Source organism: Panthera onca, chromosome A2 (assembly GCF_046562875.1).
Source record: "Panthera onca isolate mPanOnc1 chromosome A2, mPanOnc1 haplotype 2, whole genome shotgun sequence".
In the NCBI taxonomy this organism is placed as follows: Eukaryota; Metazoa; Chordata; class Mammalia; order Carnivora; family Felidae; genus Panthera; species Panthera onca.
Window position 1 is genome coordinate 135,817,245 of NC_138340.1, and position 12,096 is coordinate 135,829,340.

At 38.3% G+C, this 12,096-nt stretch overlaps 1 protein-coding gene across 4 annotated transcripts in view; it reads right to left on the reverse strand.

Annotated features, from left to right (window-relative positions):
- Positions 1–12,096, reverse strand: part of CTTNBP2 (cortactin binding protein 2) — a 147,749-nt gene that overhangs the window by 82,739 nt on the left and 52,914 nt on the right. For all 4 annotated transcript variants that reach the window (XM_078440131.2, XM_078440142.2, XM_078440145.2 and 1 more), the window contains exon 3: positions 3,672–3,896. In XM_078440131.2, the coding sequence (XP_078296257.2) occupies positions 3,672–3,896 (225 nt within the window). The remainder of the gene's footprint in view (positions 1–3,671; positions 3,897–12,096) is intronic.

The following is a 12,096-nucleotide window of genomic DNA, read 5'->3' on the forward strand; positions in this document are numbered from 1 at the left end:
TCGCGGTCCGTGAGTTCGAGCCCCGCGTCGGGCTCTGGGCTGATGGCCCAGAGCCTGGAGCCTGTTTCCGATTCTGTGTCTCCCTCTCTCTGCCCCTCCCCCGTTCATGCTCTGTCTGTCTCTCTCTGTCCCAAAGATAAATAAAAAACGTTGAAAAAAAAAAATTAAAAAAAAAAAAAAACTGAGAACTGAGGGTTGATGGGGGGTGGGAGGGAGGGGAGGATGGGTGATGGGTATCGAGGAGGGCACCTTTTGGGATGAGCACTGCGTGTTGTATGGAAACCAATTTGACAATAAATTTCATATATTGAAAAAAAAAGTGACCATTTTATAATGAAGTAGAGAGTACTGAATACAAGTGATAGAACCAAGTACAATTATCATTCAGAGGAAGAAAAAGGCATATGAAATAATTTAAAACAAATAAATTGATTGTTCTTTTCTGGCTCGTTTGTCATTTCCTTGGTCGTCTAGCACCTGCAACTCCTTCCTATGTCAGGAGAATTCTCCACCTTATGGTTCTCTGTAGAAGCTAAATATGCCCCATAGCTGCCTTCCCAGTCTTCCTCATCACCAGGGAGAGGGCGTGGGGCCTAAGCTTGGCCAATCAGATGCATCTGCTCTTAGGCTCTAACTTGGAGGTGAGTGATGTGAAGAAGCAGGGCCAGGGGAGGCAACACTCAAGACCTAGAGCATGATGGCAGTCATGCTGGCATCAGCAGGCTACAGTATTCACCTCTCACCAGCAGAAGCCTCACCCACTGCAGACGTGACTGACAGTGAGCAGTTGTCAGTGATGCTAGGTGATTAAGACCTGGTCCCCTAGCTTTCCCAGCTGCACTCTACCATGCTTAAGCCAACCTAAACACGTGCTTAACTCCGTGAATGCTGGCTTCACTTGCTCACAACTAAGAATCCTGCCTGGAACATTTAGTGCCTTGCAACCTACCTCATCATACTAAGCTGCGACCAAAACAATCTATAGCTGATACACAGAGCTACTATTAGTTTTTGCACTCATTAAAAACAAAAATTACTCCCTTCTGAATATTCCCAGGCTTCTGACTTTTAAAGGCTCTGCTCAAATTAAAAAGTCTTTCCTATTTCAGGCCTAGAAATATTTAAGTATGAACAAATGATTGAAAATAAATTAGGATAGAAATTCCATTAACAGGTGATGCACATGATAAGTAATAAAAACCAAAATATCATTGCACCCTAGGTTACTGGCTCTAAACAGAAAGTAGATTACTGGAGGCAAAGTTCCCCACGATGATCACTCATTAGCTTATTCAAAGTGGCTTTACGGGCTCAGTCCATTTGCCAAATTGACTCTTGCCCAAATTTTCCTGGCACGCAAATTGCCAAACAGTTAACCCTCCTATTAGTAGTCTCAGCAGGAATCAATGCATGAATGAGCACGGAGCCTCTTCTCCCGCCTCGAAAGGCCAACCAGAGCAGTGTTCAGGCCAAATGTCTTCGAATTACCAAAGAGCTATGTCCAGTGTCTGATAATAAATACTTGAATTGTAGATAATGGGACCTTTGCTTTCCCCAACCTCTGCTCTGGCAGTAGTTTAAAGAACTGGCTTCATTTAAAATAATGGATTTTTTGTCTTACTGCTTTTAGATTTCTAAAGCTGCAATTTATTCTATCTGCAAGAGAAGTGAAGATGTTTTGTTAAAATATTTACTTCCAGGGGTAAAGGTGACAGGTAATTTTGTTGTTAAAAAGATGACTTTGGTGTTTCTGCTCTTATCAGTTCATGTGACATTTTATTTTCTTTCTAAGTAAAGATTCAGGATAAGAGTACAAAATATAACTCTTCTCACATGCTACAGTCTACCAGAATAGAATATCCTTTATGGATAAAGAGTAGCACTGCCTATCAGAGCAACCCTTCACTGAGCCTACACAGGCCAATGAATTCGGCCATAAAGGACGCCTGTATCCCCGTTATACGTGGGAGACAGATCACTGGCTCATTTCGTATTAGCCTCGTAGGACCCATAGGACAGAAACAATTTCCTTTCACTCCCAGCCAGGTTGGAAATGACCCAGTCATTCAGAAACAAACAGGATGTAAGTTGATTAAAAAAAAAAAATCAGCTAGATAATAAAATCTTTGATTCAACTCAAAATGAGTTTCTTCCTTTTTCTCTTATAAGAGAAATGATAGATAAAATGCAAAACTGAAGTAAAATTTAGGAGAGCACCCATTTTTATACATTAAATGCAAATTATAGGCAAAACAAAATATTTTCTTGATTTTTGATAACGCAGCATAAAACCCAGCAGAAATACTTTATTATGAAATAGTTCATTTGACACGTTAAGAACATAATTGAAATGTGTCTCATCCAAGAAATACAAATGAGCTTCAGTGACGTCAGCTGAAATATACTGGCTCCTGCTTATGCGGTTCCTAGGGATTTCTGAAAAATCTCCAGAGACCTCAGTGGTTGTCTGCAGGGCTTTGTAGAGGGTTTGCAAAGTCCAGAGTAAAACTGATTTTGCCTCACATCCATGGAAAGCCTTCTTATTCTTCCGTACTATTTTACTCAGTACTTTAGTTTTCTACTATGTGACATCCTGAGGAAGAGGTTTGCTCTCATTCAACACTTCTACCAGAACATTAGCACACATATGTCAATGCAAAAATATAATTACCTGGAAAAAACCACACACATTAAATTACAGTATATCATAAATATTTACAGTATGCCACATTCAGTTTAATCACCAACCAGGTGTTACATGTGAACTACACCAGGTTCTCCGAAAAGGACAAATAGAAGAAACACTTAAATGCATGCTTTAATAATGGCTGGAAGAACAGATTACTTTAAATTCTAATCATACTAGACTTCGTTAGCTTCTCTGACTTCCTTACTCTCTCCTAATAAATGGTATCAGTAGTCTTGGCAGCCTATTAGAAGGGCAAAATTTCAATCTCTATTTCCTTATGGCTGATTGCAGTAAGTTTTTATCACTTAGAACTCTTTGAAGCATGCACTCAAGTACAATAAATACATGTGTATGTTGGTGGGGGAGGTGAGAAGGGAGGAGGAGGTTGGTTTAAATGAAACACATGTGAGCAGGAGCCTGGAGGTCTGCAGCGGACACAGCCATCAGACCCCAGGGGCAAGTTTGAGACTAACCAGGACTTCAAGATGATATGTTGTGAGATTGCATACACCACACAAATTTCATTCAATTCTCCTCATGCTAATTTCATTTTCCAAAATCATCATTTAAAAAAGTAATTTCTAGTTGCAAAGAAATATTTGAGACAGAAGCTGGATGAATAAGTTGGGGACACCGCCATTTGATGAGAGTTCTGGTTGCAATCCTGGATATCCCACCTAGCAGTTAAACGTATCTTATGGCACTAGAAAAGTCCAGGAAAAAAAAAAGCATATTTTAAAGAAAGCATCAAAGTAACCATTATGGGAAACATACGTTCTTTGTTATACTTATTTTATAGCTTAGTGTTATTTTTGAGTTATATTTGAAAAGGGCCACCAGAATCTGTCGGCATTTTGTATTTCTAAGCATTTATCCCAACCCTTCTTGAAAATAACATTTAAGAGCAAACAACAACTTTGGAGATGGTTTCTTTATTCTGCGCTGTATTGTAAGAAACATGACTGTTTGAAAGTCTCAATACCTTCTTTTGTCTGCTCTCAGCAGCAGCCAGCTGTGTGGACATCCTTTCTTGCATCTTTCTGCAGTGGGCCATGACTGCTTCAAGGATGGAGAGGGGGTTGGTGCAAACTGGCTTCTTCTCTTTATCGCCAGCACCTGCTTCATAGTCTCTCTGTAGTGCCAAGAATGGGTCATTTAAATTAAATCTCCCATACCGTTCCTGGATAAATACTTCTTTCCTGCGAGCCTAGAACAAAATCAGAGGGACATATTGAAGAAAGAAATAAAAATATACAGAAAGATATTTATAAGAAGGTTTTGTGATTACTTTTCCAAATGGTATTCAATAGAGCTGTTTTTGAGTAATGGCTTATGTAAGATGTCAGGCAGTGAGAGACAAGTGAGGAGAATGTGACCCCAATCCCTGACTAGCTTGGCATGCCATTCAGGCTACTTTCAAGCTTTCTTCCTTTAAGAATGTCTTTTAAATTACAAATGATGCAAATACAGCTTTTTCCCATGATGCTCACTCCTTCAGGGATCTGTATTTTAGGTGCAGTCTTTCCTAATTTAAAGTAAAATGAGAAATACCAACAATTAAAATAACTTTTAGCAGAAGTTCAAAAATAAAATCATCTCTATCCTGATAGAACTTGTTTCACATGATACTCATCAAGTTAACTCACAAAATATAAATCTCCTCCAAGTTTTGTATAGCCAGAAAGAATTTATAAGGATATTTGCTAGAGAAGAAAATACTTCATGAAATCTTTATGTCAAAAAGTCACAACATTCATATTTCGTGAAGTTTGACTAAATTACCACAAACCTCCAGAAGATTCAAGAAAATGCAAATATCTCTCATTGTTGAAAGGCATTAAAATATAGTTCACAGAGTCCCAGAAAAGAACACAACCTCATTTTACTCTCAATGTTAGTCCATCAGTGTCAAAGTTAATTTCGCATCCACATGGCACTAAATGCAATTTTCTATAATTAGCCTACAACAGTCTTTGCATAAAATGGAAAATAGCAGTGGAAATATATTAAAACTAGCAACATTTTCCTAACTCGGGTCATGGGGAATAGCCACTAGAAAACAATTATTCTATGTCACGGTCAGTGAGAAAACTAAATTACTTTCCAATAAATCAAGCTAATTATCCAAAATGTTAAATGTGTTTTCTAAAGAAATATTACATAAATTTCCTCACTTTAAAAGTAACTGCATTGAACAACTAGACTTTTCCATTTTTAGACCACTGTCAGCAAGCCAACAACTAGATAAACACCAGTGCAAATGACAAATGGGAAAATCTAACGTTTCTTTCCCTATTACCAAACTAGATTAAGAAATACAGTTTACAAAAAGCCCAATTTCACGGTTAAAATTAAGCTACCTTCAGAGGATCATTTTAAACTTAAAAGTCAACACGATTTAGGAGTCCAAAAGCATTTGATATTTCTAGATTCTTCAAATTCAATTATGTGATCAATACACTGAGTATCACTTCCAAGATGTAATTTCCAAAGCGATTTCATTCTGCCTTCACTTTTCTCTTAATTTTCATTCAACATAGTAATTCACCCCCCACCCCTGGATGAAAACTTGAGATGCCCCTATGGTTTTTCTCTTACTTTTTTTTTCCTTTTACTTTTCTCTAATACAAGTCCTATTGTCATTTTAAGACATAAACCAGTCTCAATTTGATTAGAATATCCAACCTGAGTGGTATGACCTCTTCCCTTCCCCAGCTAGGATCTGCTACAAGTTAACATGTACCACGTGGGAAAGGAGGGCTTATGAAAACCTCTCTCCCTTTACACACATCTGCTCCCCCTCTTTCTAATAAGTGGTTCTCCAATAAGTAGTTCTCTCTGTGTTGGAAGGGACAGGAGGTAGATGATAAAGATGGAGGTGAAGGGAGCAGGAACATTCTATGTGACTGGTTCAGTTGGAAGACTAGCCTTACCGAGTATGGTGAATAGTTAAAGCCTGCTTTTCCCTATGAAGTACTCAGTGACTTTAGAGGCCACCGTCTCCTCTCCCACTGCTGGGTCTCTTCAGTCATAGTTTCCCTCAATGCAGGTCATAAATTTAGGACTGACTACATAATCTGCAAGGCCCACTATACAATGAAACATAGAGCTCTTTGTTCAAAAATTACAAATTTCAAGATGGTAACAGCATACCATTTAAGCAAGCAGGAGGCCTTCCTAAGTGCATGGCCCTCTGCAACTGCACGAGTCGTACACTCAGGAAGCCAGCCTTGCATACACTCCTTATGTAGCATCTAGAATCTAGTTTTTGCCAACTGAGGTGCCGTGTTCTCCAGACTTGTCTACTGAACAGGACCTGAATCAATCTCATTCCCACTCTTTGGTGCTCATGGCCCAACCCAGTCTATAGGAAACACTCATACATTTTCATCTAAACAAAATGTGGGAGTACAAGATGACAGGACACCCAGTTGGTAATCTCTGTTATGGGAAGAGTCTAGTCACTCTGAGCCTAGTAGGGCTGTCTTCTCTTAAACCTCTTGCTTTGAGCTCCTTTCAAGTAGGGGCATTTTTATTCAGCTGACATGCTTTCAACCCACCATAGAACAGACAGTGGGTATGTAATGTATTCTTGCTGCGCAGATAAATGTAGCATCCAACAGACTTAGGAAAATATAATTTGCAACCCAGAGCCCTCTAAGGAAAGAGCTCATGCCATTTTCCCTGTTCAAGGGAGTCAAGTTTCTTCCCAAAGGGATAATCTTATCAGGAACCTGGGGAGTAAGTCAGGCCAATGTCAGACTCCTCTATGCAGAACTAATTCCTAAGAAAATGATGACCAAGTAGTAGTTTACCCAATGCCTGAGGCAGAATTAGGGGATCCCAGGAAGGACTCAATTAACTCTCCAATCTAAAACAAGGCAAGAGCAGTTTCAGGAAAACCACAGCGGGTAGCAGCTGGTTTTCTATGGTTCATGATTCTTTGTACTAACTACACCCCAAATCTGGATTGTATCTAATAGAGGCATTCTGCTTACCACAGAACTGTCAGAATACCTTTCTAAGGAAACCTCAGTCACTTTTCTGCTTACAGCCCTCAGTGCTTCCATATCCACTGTTAAGCAACACCCGCCCCCCCGCCACACACACACACACACACACACACACACACACCTATGCCTTTGTCCATGTGATGCTGGCAGGTTGGGACACCTTCCCCTCCTTAGCCCAGGTAACTTCCCACTAACCACTAACCCTCCCTGCTACCTCCTCCTCTTTTGCCCATCTCAAGTTTTAGAGTTTAGCTTAATTTGGATTTAGGCAGGCATCTATAACTGAACACATGCCCAAGCCAATTGAAATTGCCTAATTTTACCCATTTTTTCAACTATTAAATGCTTATTCCTTTAACATTCTTGAAAAAATGCTTACCTTTTTCAGGACATGTTAGTTTATAACACACTATTTAATTCTTAATGTACTAAGTTACTTTTGGTAAGGGCAGGTCAACAATACATACAAGTTTTAATATTTAAGGAGATTATGTAACAAAAAATGGCTTGATGTTTCTAATACTGGGTATGAAGAGGCCTTTCCCTAAAAAAAGGAAAAGCTGAATGTGCAGATAACTTCTTGGTTTATGCATCAGAATTACTTGAGAATGAAATGCATTTCAGGAAAATGAGTCATTATAAAGACACAGACTATAATTATGAAAACAGGCTTTTAAAGGAACCCTTAAACCTAGCTACCTTGATAAAAATATAATTTCAATCATAATCTGAGGTTTTATAAGATCTTGTCAAGAAATAAAGAAAAACATGGCCATTATTAGAAGAAGATTTGACAAAGTGTTCTTACTTTTGGCTTTCATTGTTCGACAAGACCAAATGAACTAAATTACACCTGATTAGTAATAATACAAGGAAAAAAACTTAAATATTCAACTTATCCCAGAGCATGTAACTTCCTTAGGAAAAAAATCTAAAACATGCATTGTGGGGCACAATTAAAACATACCACCAATTAATTTTAAAAAACATTTAAAAACATATGGCTGGGGAGGCACCTGGGTGGCTTAGTTGGCTGAGTGTCCAACTTCAGCTCAGGTCATGATCTCATGGTCCGTGAGTTTGAGCCCCACATCAGGCAGGCTCTGTGCTGATAGCTCAGGGCCTGGAGCCTGCTGCAGATTCTGTGTCTCCTGTTCTCTCTGCCCCTCCCCTGCTTGCACTCTGCCACCCTCTCTCAAAATAAATAAACACTAAAAAAATATATAGCTTATGAAAAGTCAAAATGATTTTGTAACATTTAAAAAATACTAATAAAAGATAACTTTTATTGAGACATTATTTATTGCTATGTGTTTTATATTCATTTTCTCTTAAAATTAAGTCCAATAGACAGCCACTATTTTAATTCACATTTTTAAAAATGTTTTAAAGCATTAATACAGATCTAACTGTAAGACTAAGAAATTCTGTCCTCAGCTTGAGCCTACTCAACACAGCTGCCACTATCTTGGGTGCCAATCGCATAAAACCACAAAGCATGGTTGAAATGATGAGCCCAATGTGACAAGATGGACTTTCTCAGGAATAAATAGGAGATCAGTTCTTGAGGTCAAACACAGAAGTATGAAAACCTTAGGGGTTGCGACCAACACTATCTCAAGGAGTGAACAATAAAATGGAAACTGTTGCTCCCCCACATGTCAAGCCAGCAACTCATTTCCAAGCTTCGTTAATTAATAGAAAAAAGAGATCAGAACTAGACAATTCCTGGACTACTGGGCTCACTTCTGGGTGAAATATTTAAATAACGATCAATACAAAAAGGACCTGAGAACAGAACTGAATTGTAAGAGTAGAAGGAAAACAGGAATGCTTAAAAGGATTTACAGAGGCATGACTGCATTCTTTCAGTATCTGAAGGCATCTCGGTTTAAAGAGGTATTTATTCCCAAACAATACAATGATAGCCACGATAATAAAAAAAATTTTCAAGGGCCAAAGCTGTTCTAGAGATACAATAAGCTGCATTGGACTGGAGTGAAATCTGTGTCTCTGGCTGTGTTTCAAATGTAGGCTGAAAAAACATGTGGTAGAAATGGGGTCCAGGGGTCTCAAAGATCAGGAAGATCACTGACTTCCACACTGTCACACTCCTCTCAAACCCCGAAATACTATTATTCCAATTCAAGAGGGATGGAAAATACATTGAGATTCTTCCAAACAGCCAACATAAAAATTTACCTATCTTACGCTAAATTTAACTTATTGGAAAAGATTTCAAGTACACCTAGACAAAAAAAAAAAAAAAAAAAGAAGCGCTCTTCTAAGAAAGGGAAAAAAAAAAAATCCCACTTGTAACTAAAAGGGAATGGGAAGCCAGAGATAAGCCATGTCCTCAGAGCTCACTCTCACTCTAAGAGGGGCAGAAAATGTAGGAGTTTGTTTATGCCTTCATATACAATGCACACGCACACACACAGAGCAGGTAGATGGATGGCAGAGGGTAAACCAGCAATGTTTTGCAACCCAGTCACTGCCCTTCACTGATTGCAAAGTCTTAGAAATTCACCAGCCAGGAACAAAATATAACCCCATGGATTATTTATTAAATGCCAAAAAGTCTGAAAAGTTCATTTCACTATATGTGGCAAGACACAAACAGCGCACAGAAATGAAGGCGTGCCAGGGTGTCACATGATCTGCCACACCACACTGGAGTAGCAAGTCAAAGAGGCCTATTTTTTTCCTGCTCTTTCTCTTCCGGCCCTCTTTCCTCAACCTTTCTGCCAACTAGTGTTGTACCTGCTCATAAACATAATAACCTGAATGTGTGGAAACTGTCATGCCAGGAATATACATAATGTGTATTATGAATCATATATCAAGACAGACTTAGATTTGATTCCTAAGGCTAAAATTTACAAGTGATACTTCAATAAACCACCAGTTTTCTCTCAGAAACGTAGACCAGTCTAACAGAATCCATGAAATGGCTTGGTTTCACACAAATCTCTCAGAAGTAACCTTCCAACTCTTTACTTTGATCACATATGCCACTTTCCATCTAGCACACATCCATCAGTGCTCATCTCGGCCAGATACGTGACCCATGCACACCCATAAAAATAAGATTACCTTTATTCCCTAACTGGCTCAAGAAAGGCACACAGTGCCACACTGTCCTGTTCTCCTGCTCAGAGTAGACATTATTAAGTTACCAATACACTGGAAGCTGAATCCAGGAAAAGACACAATTTGTTCTAATTCATACCTCCAGGCAGCCACCACCCATCAATCAGAAGTGGGACACAGATGAACCTACCTGCCAACTCTGCCATAGGCATTTAATTGCTACAGTTAGCTGTATCTTTAACTATACTAGACAGTTAAAACCACACCTTTTATGCCTCTGTAACTTAACCACGAGCAGAATACTCCACACATACCAGTTAGTTACTTAAGGTTAAAAGAAGTAATCGTTTCTGTAACTGGGGACTGTTAATTATAAATGAGCTTTTCATATAAGAAACCAGAATCATTTTATGTTTTAATTTAAAATTTTTTTAATGTTTATTTATTTTTGAGAGAGAGAGAGAGAGAAAGAGAGAGAGAGGGAGGGAGGGAGGGAGGGAGGGAGGATGTGAGTGGGGGCAGAGCAGAGACACAGAGGTAGACACAGAATCCGAAGCAGGCTCCAGAATCTGATGTGGTGCTCAAACTCACGGACTGTGAGATCATGAGCTGAGCTGAAGCTGGACGCTTAATCAACTAAGCCACCCCAGCACCGCAAAACAAAATAATTTTAAAGCCTTCATGAAAGAGGCACTATTTTTTTTTAATTTTTTTTTTTAATGTTTTATTTTATTTTTGAGACAGAGAGAGACAGAGCATGAATGGGGGAGGGGCAGAGAGAGAGGGAGACACAGGATCGGAAGCAGGCTCCGGGCTCTGAGCCATCAGCCCAGAGCCCGACACGGGGCTCGAACTCACGAGCCGTGAGATCGTGACCTGAGCTGAAGTCGGACGCTCAACCGACTGAGCCACCCAGGCACCCCAGAAAGAGGCACTATTAAATTTCATGAAAGACGCATTATTCAACAATAAAAAAACTATCCAAAAATGTATTAATATTTGAACTATTTTATATTTTTATATAAAATAATACATATTCACTATGCAATGTGGGAAAATACTATTAAGGGGGAAAAACTACCACCCATAATTCAATTGTCAGAAGACAGTCACTATTAAGTTTGCCTTACATTCTACAAATTATTTTAAGCATGTATTAAAAATAGTTATCAAGGACCTAAGCAAATATGTTTAAGTAGCCTTTCCCATTTAATTTGCTATTTCCCATTTCAATAATTTATATCAATATTTTTAATAGTATTGCATAAATCTAACATATTTAAGAAAATCTCACTGTTTATCACTTAGTTTTTGATTGTTCTAACATATGTGGAGGTAACCCCCTGGTAACACTTATTAGAGAAATCCATTGTGGTATTATATCCATTATTCTTTACTGAATTAAAGAATAAAAATATTTTGATGATTTCTGAAATTACCAAATTCCTCTTCAGAGAGTTTGCCAATTTATATTCTCACCACCAGCAGTGTTTTTTTTTTGCATCTGTAGTTATGAGAGATAATGGTCTATATTTTCTTCTTTATTTTTTATCTATCTTTGCCAGTTTGGGGAGTAGAGGACTGCTAACCCCATAAAATGAAATGGGCCATGATGGCCCTGCTTGTATTTTCTGAAAAGGTTTGTGCATATTAACAATATTTATTTTTTGAACGTTTGATAGCTTTTACCAGTGAAGTCATCCAGGCCTGGAGTCTTCCTTTGAAAAAGGTTTTTCCTAATGAATTTTTAAAACAGATATGATACTATTTAGATTTTTTATTTCTTTTAGCAATTTTGTAAGTCATAGTTTTCAAGATATTTGCGCATTTCATCTAGGATGTTCAAGTTGTTTATAGTATTCACGTATTATCTCTGTGAAATCTATAGGCTCTGTAGTGATAATCCCTTGTTTTCATGCCCAGTATCGGTGATTTGGGTTCTTTTGTGTTCTTGCTCATGTTAGGAAAATCTCAATTTTCTTTTTTCTTTCTTTCTTTCTTTCTTTCTTTCTTTCTTTCTTTCCTTTCTTTCTTTTTCTTTCTCTTTTCCTTCCTTCTTTCCTTCCTTCCTTCCTTTTAAGTAAGTTCTATGCCCAATGTGGGTCCTGTACTGACAATCCTGAGATCAAGACCATGCTCTACCAACTGAGCCAGCCAGGCACCCCAGAAATATGTCAATTTTGATAATTTATTTAATTATCCAGATTTGGGCTTCATTAATATTCTCTACTATCTATTTTGTATTTCACTGATTGCTGCTCTTTAACAATTTTTTTTTTCCTTCTACTTACTTTGGGTTTA